The sequence below is a fragment of the Tribolium castaneum genome, chromosome 5 (genome assembly GCF_031307605.1).
Source record: "Tribolium castaneum strain GA2 chromosome 5, icTriCast1.1, whole genome shotgun sequence".
Taxonomy (NCBI): Eukaryota; Metazoa; Arthropoda; class Insecta; order Coleoptera; family Tenebrionidae; genus Tribolium; species Tribolium castaneum.
This window is the reverse complement of record NC_087398.1, coordinates 15,545,196-15,570,070: the sequence shown is the minus strand read 5'-3', so window position 1 is coordinate 15,570,070 and position 24,875 is coordinate 15,545,196. Positions and strand designations below refer to the sequence as shown.

Here is a 24,875-nt window from a genome sequence, read left to right as displayed (position 1 = left end):
AATAACACTTTCCCATCTGCTACTAGTTTTGTCTTTGTTGTTACTATGCGAATGAGTGAAACAAAATACAAACCGTCAAGCGTAGCGGAAAATGGGAGGGTCTACCAGTCGTTCCCAAACTATGGGATGCCACTTTGGTATTTGTTATGTTTATTGTTGTTAAATAAATTAATATGTCTTTTGTTTGTTTGCCTGGTCAACTTTATAAACAAAATGTTTACTTTTACCAACAAATATACATGTTAATTATGAATTTCAATTTGGAAGTGATTTTTAAATCCCAAAGACTTTTTAATGTGAACAATTTGTAAACAGCATTGTCGTCATCATGGAAAAAAGACGAAATTAAAAGGTGGCTTGAAGAGAAAAAAATAGTGCACCCACAAAATGCTTTTAAACAAGAATTTTTAGCAATTGCAAAGTCTAATAAACAGTATATTAATTACAAAGTAGACAAACTTGTTGAAGAACATGGCCATAAAGTATTAAGATTGCCGCCTTATCAATGTCACTATAATCCGATAGAACATATTTTGGGCGTTAAGTAAAACTTTTTACGACAAACATATCGGGAAAGTTGATTCTACCGATGAATCTATTTTACAAACGTGGCAAAAGGCTTTAAATCAAGTTACACCAGAAGTTTGGAGAACCACAGTCAATCATTGCGACAAACTAATAGAGGAAGACATAAAAAAACAAATTTGTCTTGACCAGGTGCAAAAAGAAATTATCATTAACGTGAATTCGGATAATAATAGTGATAGTGATAGTGATTTCGGAGAATTTGACGATAGTGAAAGTGAGAGTGAAATGTTAATTAAATTGTAAATAGATTTGTAAATATTGTACAATTAATATTTTTATACATTTTTTGTAAATAAAATTTACTTGTTGTCTGCGCTTGTTGCATTATTTGAATATGTTCTCATAGTGCTCATTTGTCTCATAGAGATCTACGCTTTTGCATTTCCACCCACGTTTAACAGTTTGTTAAACAAAACAGACGTCTTCCACGAACGAGTTTTTTCTGACAGCATTTTTCACTGACGATATTTCTTTTAATATACATCTTAAAAGGCTTAACATTTTAAAAAGGCATGTAAAAATTACGTTTTTAAGACTTGAGTTATTCCATTAATTGGATTTTAATCTTTTTCTTCTAAAATATCTGCATTTTAAATTTAATAAAAAACCGTTAACAAATATCTGAGATATCAGGCTCGAAAGTCTTAGCTGAGACATCCTGTATATGATTTGTTGTTTAGCAAAGTTAAAGACAAAAATGAAATAAATTTAATGTCCAATGTTGTATACAAAATTGATTGTAATGATTGTAAAAATTGTTATATAGGTGAAACCTGTCAACATATGAAAAATAGAATAAAACAACATAAATATCATTTATCCAATACTAATCTAGGACATTCAACACTCTGTTGAAACTGGATATTTTTTTAATAATAACATACATTTTTTACACAATGAACCTAATAAAGTTAAAAGATTAATTTTAGAAAGTTTAGATATACCTACATATCAAATGTTTTGACAATGTCAACATCCAAACAGACATAGATAAAATAGGTACCAGTTATAAAGATATAATAAAAAATAATAATAGTCATCGCTAATATTAATATTTTATTTACATTTATATTTCAAAAAAATACATTGTTATACCTGACACAATTTATTTATATTATGGTAATTTGTAGTATTTCATTAACCTAGTGTTGTTTTTTACATCTTAATTTGTTATTTAGAACCTTTTTTCTAAGAAATCAATAAGAAAATTGTTAAGTTCAAAATTATTTATTAGGTGGAATAATACTTAAATACAGATATTTTTTAAATAACTTCAACTTAATAAACTTAGAAAACATCTCAATCTAAACAATACTCATTCAATTAATACAAAAATATAAGTTTTAAAATACAGTTGGATTAGTAACCCTACTCGCAACAATTTATTGTTAAAATCTAAAAAATGGTAATTAATTGATAATTTCCAAAGACCACAAAACTTATTGAAATGAGAAAACGTCCATTTTATTAATAATTTATTATTATTATTATTACTATTATTAGAAGGGCGATCGAGCAGAGGGTTATATCCTGTATTGCCCGCGCTACTTTAATGATGGTATTACAAGTGGGAATAACTGATTAAACGGCTAATTCAATTACCGTTCCTCTTAAAAGAGAGCTTTGCAGTTCATTACAGGTTTAAGTACTTGTCAGTAAGGAAGATCAATTGAGGAGCCTCGTGATTAACAAAAGCGACAAGTTCGTCATACTTGGCAGGGAGAGACGCTATATTGGTATAAGCCAAAATATTTGACCGTTTTGGCATGCATTATGATCGATGAAAGTGACTAGAAGAACCGAATAGTACGTTATTTGCGAGAAGGTACGCCGTAGGCTTTTTTGATTCTTCTCCGAATTTTACCGCATCTGTTCTTAATACCTTTATCTAGGAGTAGTGGAAAAATGTCATAAAGCTGATCCAAAAGACCAGAGATATCCGAAGTAAACGTTTGAACTAGAACTGCATTGTCGTGTTCTCGGGAAGATCTATTAAAAAAATCTACCATTTGCGAAAAGGACAGTGGATAGGACTCGCAATTATCAAGTAAGTCTCTTGCCGGAGATAACAAGTTGGAAACATCAGACAGTACACTTTCCATAGAATTTGTTTTTTGTCGCTTAAAGTCATGAATGTTTTCTCCCTGGCTAGTGCCAGAATCGGTCTCAAACATGCTAGATAGCGAAAGATTTAAAGGATTGTCCTCGTCATTGTCTTCGGAGAGTTGTCTTTTGTGCATTTGTTGTGTCACCTGTGGGGGAGTAGTCTGTACCGAAGTTACCAGAATAGCAGTCGGTAGAGGGGTTTGTTGGATATTAGCGCTGTCATTAACCTGAGGATTTTCATTTGGGCATTCAGCAGCGTGATGCCCAGTCTCCTTGCATTTATAGCATACGTCATCGTAACTTAAGAATACTTTGTAATTGACATTTTTAAATTTAAGGAAGACATATGGGGGCAAATCAATGTTGTCATTTGGATTGACATATATTTGTCTCCTGAAACTCAAGACATGACTATACTCGTCATCCTGAATCCCGGCTCTAAGACATGACATTTTGGAGGCTAAGGTAAAACCCATAGTCTGAATCAAATTTTCTAATACAGAGTGGGGCACCGCAGGACAAACATTTGAGATGATAATTCGTTTTGCCGGATTTATTAGGCGTCGAATGCTAACTACAGTGTCGTTTATCAGGACGGTAGGGTGTTCGCTTACAATTTTATCAACTAGAGGTACTTCCTTTAAATAGATACAAATCCTGTGATTAGCTATACGAGATGCAAAAATAATATTTTTTGGTTGAACAATGCCACCAATTGCTTTAACATAGTCTATTAATTTCAAACCTTCCACAGCCAAAAGGACAATTGCTTGTTCTTGGTCTGGGAAGGATGCGGACGACGGCGACGCCGCCATTGCCGCAACGGTAATTTTGCGTACCGCGGCGAAACGCCGCAGTACTCGCCTCAAAGACAAAAACTACTGTGAATATAGATAGCAGCCAAAAACGTTGATAAGATGGAGATTCGAAAAATTAATTAAACCTCTTCCCTTGCGTAAGCTTTGTGGCTACTCACTCAGTACCAGGGGTAGGGATAACTAAAAATCAGCGTCCTCATGGTGTCAAAAATTACACATATGCAACAAAACTTCACTAAGTTAAAGGCGAAAACACAGAGCTCACTGTAAACACGTGCAGCACTTTAGCTATCTTCAACTGTTTCATTACTTCGAGCCTGCCTTACAAATTTTGCCATTTAAAGGGAATTGCTTCTACTTACTTATTAATTTGTTGAAAATACTTAATCAGATGCACATTTTTTATTTCAAAATCATTTCAACTTTAATTATACCCAACTAAATGGTTAAAAAGAAAAACATGATTTAACTTAAAAATAAAGATTATATCAATTTACAAAGCAGCAGGTTTAATGATTTTGCTGATAAACAGACTGGTGATTAGTTTTCCGTTCGATTTCTCATTTAAAAAAATTACAAAAGGATGATCTGCCAGGAAAAATAATTCTGGGCGAACCACGAGAGAAAGACTGCAGGCCATGATAATCATACCTACACAAAAACAAGAACTACAGTTAATATTTATGTTTTGAACAAAAAATATTTCACAGCAAGCAGCAAATACAATCACAAGCAATCATAAAATTAGGTTCGAAACTTTGCCCATAAACAATAAATTATTGTGACTTGTTTGAGTTAACATGTAAATAAAAGGATGATATAGATCATAGCTAAATAACAAAATAAAAAAGTTTTAAAACTTGTTGATTAGATTCAATTTTGCATAAATTGAGAACAATACAGCTACAGAATTGGATGAATAAAGCAAAGTTAGTTGTAAGCGGCTAAATTCGTATGGGCAGTTCAATTACAAGAGAAAAAAAGTGAAATAAAACTAACGAGAGCGGCGAGCTTGGGGTGGTTCTTACCTTTTGGCGTCTTATGGAAAAATCTTCGCCGGCCGGCTTGTTCTTTCGGAGAAAAACCACGAAGCGGAACGAACTACCAGATGCGCTTTTTAAACCAAGAACTCAATACCAACTTCTTCAAGTTCACACGCGCGCCACCACTTAAAACTAAAAAAACACCCTTTGCGCGGCATGACCGCGGGAGAAATTCAAAATAAATAAACAAAAATTCTCTGAGCCCAAACTAAATTAAACTAAATTCTAACATACCGCCCACCTAAAAGGCTCCGCGTTTTACGAAACCGTAGGAACAGGGCAAAGCTTTACCACTGGGCGCTTGAGCGTACCCTGGAAGGTACGTACTGTGGCAACTCTGACGACCCCATCTGCACCAGGATGCACCGCGACGATTCTTCCTAACTGCCATCGTAAAGGAGATAGGCATTCATTTTTAACAATCACTAAAGTATCAGGAACGATTGGTTTTGAAGAAGTATTCCACTTACTTCGTTGCTGAAGAGTGTGTAAATATTCCTGATGCCATCGTGACCAGAAATCTTGGTGCAGACGTTGGACTAATTGCCAGCGCGTTAATCGATTTATTTTCAATGACGATAAGTCTGAATCAGGAGGTGCGCTAAGAGGTTCTAACGTCAAGAAATGGCCAGGGGTTAAAACTGAGAGGTCGTTTGGATCGGCGCTAACCAGGCAAAGAAGACGCGAATTAAGTACTGACTCAATTTGAGTTAGAACCGTATACAATTCTTCGAATGTGAGGATTTGCTCTCCTATAAGACGATGTAAATGGGTTTTGACCGACTTAATGCCGGCCTCCCAAATCCCTCCAAAGTGAGGGGCTGATGGGGGGTTAAAATACCACCGAAGACGTTCACGTTCTGCGGCTGATTTCATATGACGATTAAGCTCGCGATAGCCACCAACGAAATTAGTACCGCAATCTGAATAAATATAAGAACAACGTCCTCGACGAGCCACGAATCGCCGTAAAGCGGCCAAAAACACTTCTGTGGATAAATCCGACACTAATTCGATATGAATAGCTTTAGTACTAAAGCATAGAAATACACAAATATAGGCCTTCTACGACTTTGAGCCTCGAGTTCTACCTAAAGTGATTTTTAAAGGACCACCATAATCCACTCCAACACACGAAAAAGGCTTGATTTGAGAAATACGCAGCGATGGTAAATCTCCCATTGGAGGTTGAGGAGAACGAGGGTTCAAACGCCAACAGCGTAAACAACGAGAAATTATTTTCGAAATAAGTTTTTTAGCCCCCAATATCCAAAATCTCTGAGACAATAGGAAATGGAGGGTTTGAGTGCCGGGGTGAAAATACCGAATGTGCATATCCTCAACAATTAGCTCGGTTAAACGATGTCCACGAGGAAGTAACATCGGATGTTTAGCATCGAAAGAAAGACCAGAGTGTTTGAGGCGACCACCTACACGTAAAATCCCTAGAGGATCTACAAAGGGCGCCAATTTTCTGAAGGGTTTGGAACAAGATTCCAGATTTTTAACTTCCGAGGCGAATACTTGTTGTTGGACATGTTTAACGAGCAGGGTCAATGCGTAGTTTATTTCATCCTCACTTAAGGCCTCAAAATTTCGAGTTTTAGTTTTAAGATTTTTGACAAACCGTAGCCACACTGCGATAATGCGTAATATTTTTCGAAGAGAAGAGAAGGTACTTAATATGCGATCAAAAAAACTTTCTTCTGTTTGAAGAATTAAGACAACCTTGCATTGTTCTTCTACCATTATCGAGTCATTTTCCAAATCTGGTATCTCCGATTTACCTGTTAGGTTAGTTGTAAATAGACCATTCAACCTTATAACTGTTTATTGACTAATATCCCGGAGCATTGAGGGTGCGTCCAGGCCCCTTCTGCGACATAACCTCACTAACTCACTCTGCCAAAAAAACCCCCCTCCAACTCCCGTGTCGCCCACGTGAGAGTTGCCAACCTAACATCCCCCCTTTTAAATACAAAACTAAGCTAAATATGAAACTAACTACCTGAGGTATCAAAATATACATATTTCAATAACAATAATAATCTTGGTATCTTTTGGGTCTTCTGATTGGTCTTTTCTTTGGTTCCTCTGATTCGTCTGGTTGTTCTGGGTCATGTTCGGGTTCATTATTTCTGTCTGGTAAGGGCTGAAGATGTCTTCGATTTCGTCTGACGCAACCGCCGTCAGTCTCGATCAAATATGACCTTGGTTCTTCACATCTGCGTTGTACTTCTCCCTCCTTTTGCATATTTATGATCCATACGCGATCACCTTCTTTTAGATTTTTCTCTTCTTTTGTTACTCGGTGTCGTTTGTCGTAGTTGGACTTCTGTTCTGCTTGATTGTTGATTAACGTTTGTCTGACAGTGTCATGGTCGATAGTTGCAGGTTTTAACCCTGAAGGTAACCTTGGCAGTCTGTCTCGAAGGTTTCTGCCAAAGAGCAGTTGGGCAGGTGACAATCCACATTTAGTAGGTGTATTGCGGTAGGTAAGAAGTGCAAGATATGGATCTTCATTTTTCCTCAATATCGTTTTGAGCAGCTTCACAGCACTTTCGGCTTGTCCATTTGACTGTTGGTAATGGGGACTACTGGTAATTAACTTAAATCCATATTTTCTGCTGAAAGTTCTGTATTCGTGACAATCAAATTGTTTGCCATTGTCGGAGCGGACAACTTCGGGTATACCATGTCTAGCAAACATTTCTTTGAAGGTCTCGATAACAACTTTGGCTTTGGTGGTGCGAAGTTTTCTGATTTCAGGATACTTGGAATAATAGTCCTGTACCACTAAGTAAGTTGACTCATGATATTCTGCGAGGTCGGCACCAATTGTTTGCCACGGTCTAGATGGAACTTCGGATGGTAACATGGGATCTACCGTTGGTCTGCGTAGTTTGATGCAAATTTCACATTTCCCGACGACTTCTTTAAGCTCTCTTGTGATACCTGGCCACCACACAGTAGCTTTGGCCCGGTCCAAACATTTATTAATACCGAAGTGTCCGTCATGGAGCACATAGAGGCACTTCTTCTGAAGAGGACCAGGAATGACGACTCGGTCTTTGTAGCAAACAATGTCATGAGCGATGCTTAAGTCTTGTTGATGAGAGAAGAATTTACTGACTAACGGGTCGCTTTTGTGTTTCTGTGGCCAACCATTTTTGACGTATTCTTTGAGTTTGCTGTACGTTGGGTCCTTGTTTTGGTAAGACTTGATTTCTTCCGTTGAACAAATTTCTGTAACGACCTCACGCATCACGAAATTGATGTAGAGATTTTGAATGTCTTCTAGAAGTGGGTCTTGGTGTCGAATTCTGCCTTGGATTGGTGCTCTGGATAATGCATCGGGAACGAAAAACGTTTTACCTGGAACGTATTCTATAGTATAGTTAAATTTCAATAACCGCATGCGAAATCTTTGTAGCCTGTTGGATAGTTTGTTGAGCTCTTTGGTGGCCAAAATTACTGTTAACGGTTTATGGTCGGTATGAATTTCAAAATGAGCGCCCAGTAAGAAATTTTCGAGTCTTTCACACGCCCATGTAATGGCGAGAGCTTCCTTTTCAATTTGAGCATAGGCTTGCTCGCATGGTTCGAGGGTACGCGAACAAAAATAAGTAGGTTTCCAATTTCCGTCACTTTGTAACTGTTCTAAAACGGCACCTAAACCAAAAGACGATGCGTCTGCCGACACTCGCGATTTTTTGTCCGTGCTAAACTTGGCTAACACGCGCGATGATGCGATTTCACTTTTAAGTTTTTCAAAATCCGCTTGATGTTTATCTGTCCATACAAACTGTTTATCCTTGTGCAGTAGTTCACGTAATGATTGGGTTTTTTTCGAAGTATTAACGATAAATTTTGAGACATAGTTAACCATGCCGAGGAAAGTTCTAACTTCGGTTACCGACGATGGCGCGGGATAATTATTAATGGCTTCAACGCTTTTGGGATCGGCTTGAACACCATTTTCGGATATTAAGTATCCTAAATATAAGGTCTTGTTCGTTTTAAATTCACATTTGGATTTGTTTAAAGTCAAGCCGTGATCCGATAAGAGTGTTAACACTTTGTTCACGTTTGTGTCATGGTCAGCTTCGTTGCGGCCTGTGATGAGGATGTCATCAGCATGAACATGGACGTGTTCCATTTTTAATTTGCCGATTACGCCGCTGATGGTTTTTTGGAAAACTTCTGGTGCTGAGGTGATCCCAAATGGAATGCGTTTGTAGACATACCTGCCAAATGGTGTGAGAAAACAGGTATATTTGCGCGATTGCGGTGAAAGTTTAAGCTGCCAAAAGCCACTGGAAAAGTCTAACTTGGTAAACCACTTCGCGTCTTTCAGTTTCGAAATTGTCTCATCGACCGACGGTAATTGGTACAGTTCGCGATTAACGCACTTGTTTAGCTCGGTGTAGTCTGAACACACGCGAATTTTTCCGTTCTTTTTCGCTGCAATAACCATAGGTGCACACCACTCAGTAGGTTCATTAATGGCTTCTATAACGTCTTCGCGAATCATCTTGTCCAGCTCCTTTTTTACTACATCCATCATGGGGAGTGGAATTCTTCTAGGCGTGTTTAAGGTCCAAGGTTGTGCGTCTGATTTTACTTCAATTGTGTACTCAAAATTCTTAAGAGTTCCCAAGCCTTTGAACACCTCTGGATATTTCACCATCATCTTATGTTGGAATTTTTCATCAGCTTTTCTGCTAGTTACATGTCTAATAACACTGTCACTCGCAACGAGTTCTTTGCCAGTCCATTTGATCATGTCTAGTTTTTGTAAGGCTGGTCTTCCCAGTAAGTTATCTGGTGTATCAACGACGAAACATCTAACATTTTCTATCTTATTTTCCCATTTAAGAGGAACTACTATCTCTCCCTTTATTTCCAATTTTCTCTGGTTTCCTTTTCCGGGTCCCAACAGTGTTGTTTTTGTTCTTTGTAACTTTACTTTCCCCTGAAGTTTATCTTTGAATTCTTTGCTAGATATTATGGTTTCATCGGCTCCGGTATCTATTTTGAATACAATGTTTGTATTAAAAATTTCCGCTACCGCTTCCCAAGGTTTGTCCAACTTTACTCGATTAATACTGATAATCTCCCTACAATCATAGCTCGAATCATAGCTATCATCAGTATCATCTGATATTGAGGTTTCAGATTCCACTGCGTTTACGTTCTTTGTTTTACATCTGGATGCAAAATGGCCTTTAAAGTTACATTTATGGCACGTTTGTCCATTGGCTGGGCATTCCATCCTGTTGTGTGTGTTCGAATTTCCACACCTTATACAACCTTTAAATTTATGTTCACTTTGTTGCTTTCCATCTTTGCTCCTGCGCTGTTTTCCTTCATATTTCACGGATTTATGGTTAAATTTCTTGGCTTTGTCTCTAGCTACTCTGTTTACCGTTTCCTCTCTCACTCTTAGTTCTCTGTTTTCGGTTCTAATCCTCTCCACTTGAGTTATTTTGTCAATTGCTGTTTTAAGTGTCAATTTGTCATTCATTTGTAGATTTTCCGACAATTTTTCATCACGAATTCCAACAACTAATCGATCTCTTATGAGTTCCTCCTCCAAATCTCTGTAATTGCATGTTTTGGCCAAGCTTATGACGTCAGCGATGTACGTTTGGGCGTCCTCACCTTCCCTTTGGTCACGTCTGTTAAACTTAGCTCGTGCGTAGATTGTATTAGGAGTGTCTTTGAACTCGTTATCAAAGAATTCTTTCAGCGCTTTGTAACTAGGAAAATCGGTTTCCTGTTTCTGCTTAGCCTCCATAAACTTTGTAACTTTCGCCCCCATATGCAACAATAAACTATTAATTTGCTCTGCTTGTGTGCTTTTGTCTAGTTTTGTTGCTGTTCTAAAACGTTCATAATGTGTAATCCACACTTGCCAATCTTCTTTTTCGAATGAAAATTTCTCCGGAATCGGAATGGAGTTGCTGAAGACGATGCTACTCGTTGGAGCCTGCTTTGACGGTGTGTCACTCGCCTGAACCCGGGCCTGTGCTTGTGCCATGAGATCCGCATATTTTTGCTCCAACTCGGCCACTTGTGCCTGAAGTGCATCCATCGTGATAGTTGTGGTGGTTTTTACACTCACAATTTGTAACACGAGCGGGATTCGGATTTTAAAACACTGACACCATGTTAGGTTAGTTGTAAATAGACCATTCAACCTTATAACTGTTTATTGACTAATATCCCGGAGCATTGAGGGTGCGTCCAGGCCCCTTCTGCGACATAACCTCACTAACTCACTCTGCCAAAAAAACCCCCCTCCAACTCCCGTGTCGCCCACGTGAGAGTTGCCAACCTAACATTACCTACGACCAAATCAAAATTGCGTAACCAAGTGGGCCCCGCCCACCATAGCAGGTGCTGCAGGAGATGCATTGGACTTAAACCACGAGACGCGCAATCGGCGGGGTTGTCATCCGACGAAACGTGATGCCAAGTAGCAGTGGGTGCTAACGATTGAATAAGAGCAACCCTATTGCTAACAAATACCTTCCAAAGGTGAGGAGACGATTGAATCCACGAAAGGGCTATGGTAGAGTCGGACCACGCGTAAACTTGTTCAATCTCTATGACACCTTTAAACGTGGTAAGGGTGGAATCTATTAACTTGGCCAATAAAACTGCCGCACATAACTCTAGACGCGGAATGGAAATTTTCTTCAACGGCGCTACCTTTAACTTTGCACAAATGAGACGAATTTCTATTGCATGGGTAACTGAGACGCTTCGTACATAGACCACTGCGACGTAACCAGACTCACTAGCGTCGCAGAAACCATGAAGAGTACACAACCGAACTTTTTCTACGATAATTTTTCTGGGAATTTGCAAAGTCGCTAGTTGGGGAAGTTCCGAACAAAATTGCGTCCAACTCGAAATAATGTCATCAGGAGGCGAGTCATCCCAAGACAACTTCAAAGTCCATAGATACTGAATTAAACGTTTTGCGTAAAAAGTTAAAGGAGCTAAAAACCCAATAGGGTCGAATATGCGAGCCAATTCAGACAAAAGCGATCGTTTTGAGCACGGACGATTGAACGGTTGAATACTATAAGAAAAACTATCGTTACGCGGGTTCCATTGCGGTCCCAAAACTCTAACGAAAAACTCTGATTCACTATTGAACGCAAGAGCTTGATCTAATTGATGTGAAAGAGGAATTTTGTTCAAAACGGTAGGGTCATTGCTAGACCACTTTCTTAATTCGAAACCTGCAGTACTGAGCAAGTCAATTAGTTCATCCCGCAAATTATGAGCTTCAGCAATCGAAGAGCAACCTGTAATAATGTCATCGATATAAACATCGTTAACCAGGACTTCGGAAGCGAGAGGAAATCGAGTTTTTTCCAGAGATGCAAGTTCGCCTAATGTGCGAATTGCCAAAAAGGGAGAAGACAACACTCCGTAGGTAACTGTATTTAACTGATATTCCTGAACGGGTTCCTGTGGGGAGTTTCTCCACAAAATTTTCTGAAATTTGCGATGTTCAGGAAGAATCAAAATTTGACGATACATCTGCCGTATATCTGCGGTGAACACGATGGGATGAACTCTAAAGCGTGAAAGAATAGTCAAAATGTCCTTTTGAAGTTTTGGACCTACAAATAAACTATCATTGAGAGATTTGCCTTCTGACGGACAGGAGGCATCGAAAACTACGCGAAGTTTTGTGCTAGGACTATCAGCCTTTATAACACAGTGGTGGGGAATATAATATCCATCCGACGAATTTCCATTTGTAAGGAGCTGCATGTGGCCAAGATCTAAATATTCGTTCATAAAAGCCTTATAGTCTTCGTAAAGCAAGGGGTTTTTAATGAGACGACGCTCGATTGACTGATCTCCGAAATGCGTTAGCGAACGAACCGGGAAAAATAGGATCGTCTTCTTTAAACAACATGGGAACGACAAATCGACCAGAATTATTTCGATAAAATAGCAACGCAAAGTTATTTTCTGCTAATTTATCTTCGGGTGGCAAATTAGCATCCAAAGGTAAATTAGGCTCTTCAGTTTCCCAAAATTGTTTGACGATGTTTTCGAGAGGTATTGTGTCGAATGATTCGATTGTTGCGCAAAAACTATGAAGGTGTGGTGAAGAACTGTGCTTCCTATGCGTATTTGACCGAAATTGACCCATAAGAATCCAACTAAATTTTGTGTTCATAGCGGTGGGAACGTCCGAATTTCCGAGAAGGCGACCAGATTCTAAGATAAGAGGAAAAATATCCGCTCCCAATAACATGTCAATACCACGAGAAAGATTAAATTGACTGTCCGCTAATGTCAAATTCATTAGGTTGGTCCAACCGGAAGTTGAGAATGATACGCTTGGCATATCATCGCAAATTTTGTCAAGAAGAATTGCGTTAATTGAAAAACGAATAGATGGCTCATTTTTCGATCGAAGAGTGCATGAAACCTCTTTTGAGGCCTTATCATTCATGCCTCCCAAGCCGTTAATTATAAAGGTCGAGGTTTTGCGTGATAATCCTAAGCGCTCTGCACAATTTTTTGTAATGAAATTCGCTTGACTAGCGCAATCTAAGAGGATGCGAACTTCTTGGAACTGTCCTAACGAATCCTGGACTTCAACTACAGCGATAGACAACAATACAGACTGCGACAGAATCAAATTAGTGAGCGAATTAATGCGAGTAGGCGAATCTAGCGATTTAGGGGAAGTATCTATTGGAGCGATTGGTTTTTCCGAAATTGTTGCGGGTTTGGACTGAGTTGAGAGCGTATTCGAACTAACAAAATGCAAAAGAGTGTGATAGCGTTGATGACAGTCTCGACAAGTCGACGACGAGTTGCAATTGCGCAATAAATGTTTAGCACCAAGACAATTAAGACACCACTGTTTCGACTTTACTATTTCATAACGAGATTCTGGTGATTTTGCGAGAAATGTGGGACATTTATAGATGAGATGATCGCGATTGCATAAGGCACATTTGGAGTTTTCCGAATTTACAAGGAATACCGAACCTTGTCGAGGTTTACCAGGAGAAGAAACAATTTTTGGAACCTTTTGCGTTAATTTCGACGTATTTGGAGTGACATTTTGAGAAACATTGTCCGAGGCTTGCGACATTAAAAAAAAGGGAGAGGAAAGGAAGCGGAAGTGATCTTATGCCTTTTTGGCGGTATACCGGACTAACTTAACGCTATCGAAGCACCGATACAGGCGTCGCGAAAATCAACTGACTTTCCGAAAGGCGCAAGTTCCTCGACAGTGACTCAAATTAAGCCGGAAGGGCACGGAATCTCAGAATACGTAAAGAAAAAAAGATAGGAGAAAAAAAAAGCAAGTACAGGTAGATTAAATTTAAAGCCTGAAGGGCACGATTCTATTTCTCTAAATTCACTATGTCCGAAAAATGGTCGAATATAACGCCGACAATGCTCCCACAGGACGAATAGTAAATTATCTGTGTGTGGTGATTCCCAGGAACGACTCAACTTCTCGCAGGGCCAAGATGATGCCCTAGACTCTCGCCTTCGGATGACGTCACTCGTCGAGTCGAAATACGTCCCCGCAATCGATTGGTGGACCAAAACGCCAGGTATATCCCTCAGGATGAGGCCGAAGAAAATGATTTGTATAAAAGAAGTGATGCAATCAGCTGAAGCTGATTATCAAAACTTGAAGGTCAAATCAAGGCCTGAAGATGGTGTGCGGCCTTTAACAGTGGAGTTTTTCCAGAGTTTGATTTAAATTCGACAAACGGTCGAAGACTTAATCAACCAGCCTAATTTCGTTGTGCTCGAAAATTCGACAAAGGGTCGTTCGAAGATTAGCCCCAAGATACTTGCTAAATCTTCCAAAAATGTAGCAAACTCATTACGGTGTATCAAACATGGAAAAGAAGCATAATGGCGATAGTAATTTTCTTTTGTCAACGAGGCCCTAAAAAAAGTCCTACGTCAAACGCAAATCCTCGCCGAAAAAGAAGATTACAGGAAACTAGAAAATAAAGAAGAAAACTACCCAGAAGAAAATTCAAGAGGTAGTTGCTGATTTACTGTCTTGTTAATTATACTGATGCTAATAAAAACCAAAAACAAAACCGACAGGTTACGAGCTAATAAAAGAAAATTGTAAACTAGCGTAATTATTTAATAAATTTCCTTAAGATAACTCCTAGCGTTTCGTTGCTGTTCAGGCAAAAAATACCTGGCCAGAGCATGAAGATTTTTTCGTTCAAACCGATATAAAATCTTAAAATCTTTTCCCACGGGTTCGCAAGGTTGTTTATAAGTTTTTCTTACCCATTGTTGCACAAAAGCCACCATCGTTTCGAGTTTGAGGTGTTACTTTTACAAAGTGATACTCGTACTGATTAGCATCAACAATTTTGAAGTAAATTCACTATAATTAGTTACTGAAAATAGGTTAAAATGAAACAAAGATTCCTTCTTAGCAGACAAATCTATTTAACAAATTTGATAGTACTGGTTAAAGTTGACACAGTAACCACAGTACTTACGGTTCACTTTGATAAAAACCATTGTGGTGCAAATGACTAAGCTGTTACCATGACCTCATATAAAAGTTAATGCTAAGAGTACGCTATTGACACCACAATGGTTTTCATGAAGTAAACCGAATGTAACAATTTTTTTGTAACCAACGAAAGAGAAAAAACGTTAAAAAATAAAAAACTGCTATTTTAGTAAATTTCAAATTAACTTATTTGACTTTAGATGTTTTTCATATTTCGTTGATCTTTATATTTGTAGTACATTGATTATTTAGCTTACAACTACAAAAATCCACTAGTATAACATTTAACACAACTTAATCTAAATACTATAGCATAGATTGTCAGTTGATTTTTAGTCCAATAAAATTTCCAAAAATCTTGACAATTCAGCATTTCCCGGTCACATTAAATGTAACTAATAGTTGTAATGTTTTACAATACAAAATTACGACATTTCACAAATTCTTATTACATTCTTAGAAAAGTATAAAAAAATCATAGAACTGAAATACGAAAAACAATTGTTAAATGATTATAATTAATTTTAAATTTATAAAATAAGTACGTAAAATATGAAATTTAAATTTTGAAATGTCCAATAATGAAATCTTTTTCGTATTTCGTTAACAAATATCCATACGTTAATATAAACAATGAACAAAGATACAATAAAATATAAACGAAACAAATACATAAAAAATTATTGTCAGAAATTTTTAGACTAAATACGTTTCTCCAAAAATCTGACAACATTGAAGTGATTTATTTTAAGACCGGGAGCAATTACTTATTTTAGTTTACATAATGTTAAGCTGTTAAGCGTTCACAAAACTGTGCTCATTTGCACAATAACCAATATTATCAAAACAAAAGCAAAATTACTATTGAAATTTGGAAAACAAGACGTCAATTCACTGTGAATTGTAAACCAAATGCAAAACAAAAATCAAAAAAGTTTTCCAAATTTCATTACATTTCCACTTATTTAAACAATTTACAAAGATCACACTTTTACTTGAATTAGTGTGAAACCAAAGCAGCTTTTATAAAACTAAAGAAAATGGTTTAGTCTTAAATGTTTTTCTAATTTTGTAAAAATGCATGTCAAAAATTAATTAATAACATGTTTGTAAAAACTGCCTTGCAACTGAAGTTTTTTATTTGTAAGATTTTGACTGTATTTTTTTTGTTTTATTTTATTTTTTTGTTCATTTTTTGTCTTTTGATTTTTGTTCTTTTTGTTTTTTTTTAATTTTTTATTTTTCCAATGTACTTTTTTGTAGTAATTTTTTCATTTCGTTTTACATTTCTTGTTTTGATTTTTTTAGTGTATTTTTGATTTTTTTTCTTGTATATTTTCTTTTATATTATATTTTTGTTTTTTTTTCAAAATATTTTTTTTACAACTGATTATAAACAGGTTTACTGTTTTTGTTGTGCTAGTAAAACAGAGAAATCAAACAGTAACAATAAATCTGCTTCACATTCGTCTACTTGAAACTAACAATTTTTATTAAGGATTCACTATGTTTTCAATGTGAATAAGACAGAAATAATGACAAATTTGAAGTCTGTTATTTTTAAATAAAATAAAATTCGTATCTCATTCAAAACATAGGTAACATTTAAAACCCTTAACTTACTTAATAATCATTGTTACAAAATTAGAAATTTTGTAATACTAATTAATTACACAATAATTTCATAGTTGAGTCAACATAAACAAACAAAATATAGCAGATTTACTGTTATTCCTGTGTTGGCAAAACAACAGAGAAATCACACAATAAGTCTGCTTCACAACCAACTACTTACAATTGACTATTTTTCTCTATGTTTTCAATGTAAAATGATGATAGAATTCTGCAAACAGCTACAATTGGGGAAAATAAGTTTTAAAAAAAAGACAATATCCCATTAAAAACATAGGTAACATATAAAGCCTCAAAATCTTATTACATATTTTGGATTTTCATTACATCAAATAAATTTGAAGTTTTTCCTGAAAACAAAAATTTTATTAATGTTTAAAAATTAAAATATTGAAAAACTTACCTCGAAGATCATTGTAGCAACCTCTAAAATGTTGACCATATAGATTACTTGCAAACGTGACCAACAGTGAAAAATGATCTAAAAATTGAGTTAAAATAAAGAAAAATTGATCCTAGATAATACTAACTTCAAATGGTCTGTTGATTTGAAAGACTGTTGACTAATTGAATCTTTGCCACATTGCAATTATTTGCTGTTATAATCCAAATGCCCAAACGAAAATGGAGTTATTTTATTTGAGATAAATTTTCAGGCAAATTCATTAAAAAGTTTTTGAGGCAGTTCTGTCCTTCTTGGAGTCTCTTCGATACAAACTGCTTCCCTCACTGTGAAGAGAAAAGTGTTAAAGTGATGATATTTGAAGGAATTTTGCTATTTGAGTCGAGTCTCAATAAAAATATTCTTTATTGATTTATTAGATGTGATCTTTTAACGGTACAATTTTTCTTACAATTTCTTCGATGTAGACTATTTTCATTTCTGCGAAACAATAGTCAAGTTAACATAAACAAACAAAATGTTACAACTATGTACCTGGAGTAAATTTCTAATGATCCAACCGATGATAGAACCATAAATTTTGCTGTTGGTGAGACGAGTCTTGTCAAAAAATTGTTCCTCATTGGTTCATCTGCAAGTTCTAAGCGATAGTAAAACGATTTCTTGTAGATTTTATGTTTTCAGAGTTTCCATGTAAGGTGTTACTTATTCGGTTTTCTTGCTTCTACAAAATTGTCAAACTTCTATCTTCACAGTTAATTGGAACAGTTCGAGTAAATTGTCCTGTAAATAATTAAATTTTATTATCTCCTCAATAAATGTTGGAAATTATTTCGAGCTAGGTAAAATAAGATCTAAAAATATAATACGAATGCTACAACTCTTAGTTGTGTAAAAAATATCAATACTATATGTAGTAAAAGTGTTTAGTTTCTTTTCAGAACAACAAAAAAACATTACAAATCCAACATACTATTATTTACGCTAGACTTGAATAGTTACAAAATTTCAAAAAATTACAATTCAAACAATTACCTAAAGAATGTTGTATCCGGTTAAAATATCCCACTGCATAAGCATAAACATGGTAGAAAGTTAATTTGTAGTCTCTTAGTCTCTTTGGATACCTTTGTCAGCCTTATGTGGACGGACGATCTTCTTGGCAAAAACGTTTACGAGATAAGATTCGTTAGGTTGTCGTTGAAAGAGTCCTCGCAAATAATTATTTATCGGCGATCAACTGTAAAAATCACAAATAAAAATCAATTTATACTTGTAAAAAATAAATTCAGAACAACAAATATTGCCTATCCGTTCAAACAGAAGTCATTTAATTTATTTTTATTAATGCAGTTCTAAAGTCATTTTAACATTTTTCACAATATGTGTTCTCATTATCACACTAAATAAGAATGTACGCTTTTATTTGAACTGTGCAATAAGAACCGTAATATAAAAAAATAATATATTATCAAATATCAAGAACGGTAAGGAGATTTTACCGATTGAAGACAATTGTCTGAGATCGGCAATCCTTAACGTTCGTGATGCTTATGGCGTTTTTTGCACGATTCTTTTTTTATTAAAGATTTATTAAATAATGTCAAAATAATTGTCAAAACAGCAGGTTATGGTTACCAGTTACTACGTCCAAGGCTTCGACAAAATTACTTACCGACGCCTTTGTACGTAACAATTTGGAAACAATGAAATAGAGCAAAAATGTAAATTTAAATTCAATGATTTTCTTAAATTTCAAATTTAAATTTAATTGATTCTGCTTGAACGCCCAATTATTAGCTTTTTTACATAAGAAGAACTATTAAAAAAGGATATACAGACTCACTTTGTCAAGTGCACAGGAAAGGATAAAAGAAAAGCTTTCAGACAAATACAGTGATCAAGTCAAAGTTCCATGATGTGGTGTTTTAACGGTAGTATCTTTCTTGCCAATGTTTCCATTACTGCAAAGCAAAAGTCAAGTCAACATGAACAACAGAATGTTTACAACTGCGTACCTTGAGTATAATTTCGAATGACCCAACCGGTGATAGAACCAGAAATTGTGCTGCTGGTGAGTCAAATTTCATAAAAAAATATTCCTCATTAATTTATACGCAAGTTCTAAAGCGAAAGTATGAGTAAAACGCTTTCTTGTAGATTTCGTATTTCCACAGTTTCCAGGAACGGTGTTACTTGTTCGGTTTTCTTGCTTCCATATATCGTCGAAAACTCATCTTCATTGTTAATCAGAATAATGTTCGAGTACATTGTCCTGAAAATCATCAGGTTTTATTATCTTTCCATGTGTCGTTAGGAGCAACAACATAAATCCAACATACTGTTATTTATGCTTAAGTTTCCAAACTATGAGTACCTAGTTTTCAACCCTTTTTTAATTAGAACTATTTCTACCCTGCTAAGTAGGTGATTTTTCATGCTATACTTGAATACATGTATGTAGTTACAAAATGAAAAAAATTTACAGGGTGTATCAGAAATACGTGTCAATTTTTCTACGTAATAAAACTCATTAAATGAAACAACTTTTCTATATAACGTTTTGCAAAATTCTTATTTATAATTTTCACAGATTTCCTCCTTTCTTTTGTGCAAACGAACCGGTCAGTGTTTAATAATTAGTTTGTATTCATTGCAACAATTTTCATTGTTTTTTAAATTGTTTCAATTGACCGTTTCTATCTCAACGAAAATAGTTCGATACTTTTGTTTTTGTACCCATAGGCGGGTTTACGTTTCAGTATGTTATCTTTTTCCATATTTTAAGTAAATCTGCGAATTTTTTATTGAAAAATTACGAAATAGAAAAGATGTTTTATTTGTTGAGTTTTGTTATACCTGTTAAAATTAAGACATGTATTTCTGATAGACCCTGTATAATTTTAGCAATACTTGTTTTGTAAGTCATCATTCACTGACAAATATCTTTCATTATAAGGGGCACTTTTTAGTTTCAGGTTTAAGTTTTCATGGTTACCCTGCAATAATATTTTACTTACAGTCCGAGGGCTGTAAGTAAATATTACGTACCAATGTATGCCACATGAAATAACTTCAAAACAGCATTGAAGCGTTGATTTTGCAACAAATGTTGATTTAAAGTGATGTTTTTTTTGTTTAGTATCCTTATCACGAAACAAACGTCACACAAATTATTGATTTTTCTGAGTAAAAATACATTCAGAAAATGTTTTTTTTCTTATTTGTGTAAATATTGCTAAAAATAGCACATAGCAACATCAAATTGCAAGTTTTCCCAAAATTGCATTCTCGACCAAAAAAATTGCACTTACAGTTTGTGGTACGTAATATACAATTAAACACATACCTAAGCAATTACGTATCCGGTTGAATAATCCATTGAGTCGTACTTGACTGGAGATCCTATTGTGACAGAAAGTTGACTCGTACTTGTAATATCTCTGGTACCTCTATGAACTCTATGATGACGCGTTGATGGACGAACTCTTTGATAAAAGATCAACAATTCGTTGGGTTGTTGTTGGAAAGTCGTCGCAAATACATCCGCTGTGAAAAGTTCCAAATCAAAATTAATTAAAATATTATGAATATTCAGGACAACAAATAAAAGTCGTAAGTTCACTTAATCCAATTTTAAAGCCATTTTTACAAAATGATATAATTCCAATCTTTAGAATTATATCATTATCGCATAAAATAAAAATGTACGTTTTATTACTTATTACTTATTAAAACAACTATTAAAAAAAATGTACAGACTCACCTTGCTAAATGTCAAGAAAAGGGCCATCTCATACTTGAAGGTTAAAAGGACAACAGAGAGAATAAATAGCCACTAATAGTCTCCTCCGGAACCAGAGGTTTTTGATGGCACGTCGACTGTTGACTCGTTCAATGGAATTTCTCTGTGGCAGGTCTATTTGCAGTCTAAATTTGCGACGATACTTGTGGTACCATCTAGGGTTAGCTAACATTTAAGCTGAGCAATAGATAAGTCTCGTCCTTCTTATAATTTCCCATACATTTTTCGAGGCCCCAAGCACTTTTCACTTCTCTCGAGACACTATTTCCGTCTGTACACACTTATCTCAAACACTATTTCCGACTAGAGACACTAAGCACAACTCACTGTTCACATACCACTAAACCACTGTATTATTAACTGAATTAAAACTAAACTGGAACAGAACTGAAACCGTAACTGAAGTGAAGTGAAGTGAAGTGAACTGAATTGAAACTGTAACTGTAACTGTAACTGAAACTGAACTGAACTGGTTTTGAACTCCTCAATTGTCACCACGAGTCCATCCTTGGGATTAAAATTGACTTCAAATAAAGGGTTCCTGGAGCTTGATAATTTCTAAAAAGGGACCCCGTGATTCAACCCTTGCAACTTGCATGTCTGGATGATTTACCAGGAAAAGCTGAAGCAGCATTTTTCCGCAAATAAAATCATAGAAAAACCAAGAGGCAACGTTGATCACCCTCCTCTTCATTATAAAGAACATCTCTTTCCTGAAGCAATGCTTGGTGAATTTCTGTATGGTGATTCTGTAGTCCAAATGTGCGACGACAGTTGACGTACTATCTAGCTGGCATCCAAGCTGAGCAAATGATAAGTCTGGTTCTTCTAATTTCGTAATGTGCACACACTTTTTCGAGACCTAAAGCACTTTCTAGAGACACTATTTCTATCAGTAAACACTTATTTCCTGTTGTTCACGTCACCACAGTGTTGTTAGCTGAACTTAATTAAAATTGAATTGAAACTGAACTGCAACTAACACTAAACTAAACTGAAATTGAACTAAACGAAAACTTCACTGAAAAGAAACTGAAATTAAGCTAACAGTCGTTTGCTTTATTACTCAAACCCACCAATCACTTACTGAAAAAAATGCAAAAATAAATTAGAACAGCAAATGTGACGAAATATTTAAGAAAATAAAAAATTTTTTGACTTCACTTCTATTTAGCCCATAAAACCTCATAAAACTATCCATCTTAATGACAAAATGATTCTACAAACGGCGGAATGTCAACGGATTTAAATAATATGATCGAAAAACAAGATAGCAACAGAGAAAAATTACTCGACGGTTTAGAGGGAAACAATGTATACTGTTGAGTGAAGAAGTTTCAACATTATTTATAGGGGCACAAATCCTTAACAGGTAAGAAAATTGAGCAATTTCTTATCGGGTTTAACTACAAAAAGAGACAATATATGTTGAGAAAAACCGACAAGTTGACGAGAGACAAATGGCGAAATGGGGTAGAAGTTTTTCCTAAACTGTATTTAAAAGAAAAAATTAATGTAGGGTGATTTATAATAACAACCAAATTTGGAGCACAAATACCAGACAAATTGTAAAGGGTACTTTGAGGTATGTTAAGAAAAAGCCAAGCAAGAAATGAGACCATAAGAACCTTATGAAAAATCCCACATACAATAAATACGAAAACCAATGTTTTGATAATACACTCTTAAAGAAGTTATGGCTAAGGACTACAGAACGTTAATCAAAGAAAAGAACGAAAGAAAAAATAATTAAAAAAGCAAAAAAATCCATAGATAATAGTCAAATTCAATCAGGTGGAATTTGTAAGAAGAATGTAAACAAGTATCTTGCCAAAAGATGTTCTTATTGAAGAAATGCGTCTAAAAAAAAATAACTGAAAGTAATGAGAAGGGCAAATGAAAATGTAGAAATAAGAAATAAAAATCCTGGAAGAATTCGATGATATTGTTTACAAAAAAGAAAAATTAAACACAAGTGCAGCCGCCCTTTCTGAAGTCCAGATTAACACTTTATTAGAATATTGTGCCATTTTAGACTTTGATTCTATATTTCAAAACAAAAATCCAATTAAAGAATTATTAGAAATTGTAAAGATCTTATCAGAAATAATAGTTCTAATTTTAAATAATCCTTATAGTTCAATATAAAAATCAGGGAAAAATCTAGATACATGTTAAGAAAAATCATCTGAGTGAAAATACAAATGAGACAAGACACATTCCTCTCAATACTTAGACACATACCCAAAATTCCAAAATAAACTAAACAGTAAACAGTGGAATTAAGATTTTAGATGAAATAATAAATTCAACCTCATTTTAATTTATCCACAATTAGATATGACTCAACAAACCTAAGAGCATGTGACTACGGTAAAAATTCCTTTTTGAAAGATTACACCATTTTGAACAACCTGTGATATTTTTTAAATGTCATGACAAAAATAACAGCAGGACAAAATATTAAAGATGAAACACGTAATTTCTAGGTCCATCTGCATTTACAGAATTGTTAGAAAGATATCGGGTCAACATTACAAGCAAATATGATAAAAATCGATAAGAAAAAAAATCAAATTCAAGAATTACGAAAACCCGGCCTTGTTTCCATTACACAGAAAATCAAATAAACCAATTTATTGTTTTTTAAACAATTTTTATTTTGAATATGGTCAAAGAATTTTGCAGATTACAATCAAAATTTGCAAAGATAAAAAATGCTCTTAAAAACGCTAAACAACTTGAACGAACTACTCCTATCCCAATCGTTCAATCGAAACTGTCGTCCAAAAATAAAAACATAGAAAATTTAGACCAAAATGATGCCAAACCATTGAAATCCTTTTGAACAACCTAGTACGAATAAAAACATTATTAAAAGAACATAAATGAATAACTCAAAAAAATCAATCCAAAAATTAAACAAATAGTAAGAACTGCACATAATGTATTAGTTTTGTAATCCAGAATGTTACAACTTGAAGCTACCCTGAAAAGGAATGAAGAAAAATGATTGCACTCGCAAACACCTTTTATAATTCCATTGCCAAATCAACAGAACTTCTATATGAAATTCAACAGATTAAATAACTGATAATAATTTATTAAAAAAAGTTTGTTAGATAAAAACTTAAAATAAGAGAATTTGTTTTGAAAAAAAGGAAAATTAAAAACTAGTGCAGACAGGTCCTTTCCCAAATCCAGATGATTAAAAGGTTTTTAGAAAAGAAGTCCATATAAAAACAAAACAATGAAGAACCAATTGAAGAATTATTAGGATTAAGAAAGTCCTTATCAGAAAAACAAGTTCCAAACCAAAACAACCGTAACAGCCCAATAGTGGAACCGGCGAAAAATCTATATCCGTCAAGACTAAAATCTCCAAATAAGAGACAAGAATAATCAAAAATTTTGGTCGTTCAATTTCAGAAATATTAACGATATACTTTTTCCCAAATATGCTCTCAAAAACATCGAGATAAAAAGACAACCAAAACCTCTATTCATTAACGGGGAACAATTGATACATCACGAGATTTCAGGCTGTTCTTAGCTTCCCCCCATGTCCACGGCCCCAGAAACTGAGCCTTTGTGAACATGATGGTACTGGGCCCCCTCACCACGTCCAGGTGACAGCCATTAGAGGGGGATGTCTTAGATAGAATTAAAGAGTTATTAATAGGACGAAAATGTTTAAGAATAAAAATAGTGAGCTCCCAAGATACTGTAGACTTGTACAATTAAAAACCTGTTGGGATACATTTTGTATGAAATTCTTCTGATCTAAAACCTGTTACAGAGATAGACTGAGAATCCTAAGTGAAATGGACAGACGAAACAGAACAAACATTGTACAGAGAAGCTAAACCAAAAAGAGGAGTTGAAAACTGAAGTTGAATGGAAGAAACAATCAAATATAAAAGTA

The 24,875-nt window shown here is 35.2% G+C and overlaps 1 protein-coding gene and 1 long non-coding RNA gene across 4 annotated transcripts; both read right to left on the bottom strand.

The window, feature by feature from the left end:
* Nucleotides 1-6,587: 6,587 nt before the first annotated feature.
* Nucleotides 6,588-10,652, bottom strand: LOC135266276 (uncharacterized protein K02A2.6-like). The gene has a single exon (XM_064356630.1). The coding sequence runs from the start codon at nt 10,650-10,652 to the stop codon at nt 6,588-6,590; it is 4,065 nt and encodes a 1,354-aa protein (XP_064212700.1).
* Nucleotides 10,653-15,016: 4,364 nt separating this feature from the next.
* On the bottom strand, nt 15,017-24,584 carry LOC103312888 (uncharacterized). 3 transcript variants are annotated; one of them, XR_001574901.2, is made up of 10 exons: nt 20,912-24,584; nt 20,495-20,694; nt 19,164-19,420; nt 18,992-19,109; nt 18,181-18,385; nt 17,680-17,928; nt 17,597-17,625; nt 17,273-17,471; nt 17,146-17,223; nt 15,017-17,092 (listed from the first exon to the last, which is right to left on the bottom strand). It is a non-coding gene; the product is annotated as an uncharacterized LOC103312888 (long non-coding RNA). The 3 variants fall into 3 exon arrangements; XR_511428.3 differs by having other exon boundaries at nt 17,273-17,625; XR_001574902.2 differs by lacking the exon at nt 17,597-17,625.
* Nucleotides 24,585-24,875: the final 291 nt, after the last annotated feature.

Excerpts from the sequence above, each read along its gene's own strand:
- LOC135266276 (XM_064356630.1), bottom strand. The coding sequence starts at position 10,652 with ATGGATGCACTTCAGGCACAAGTGGCCGAGTTGGAGCAAAAATATGCG.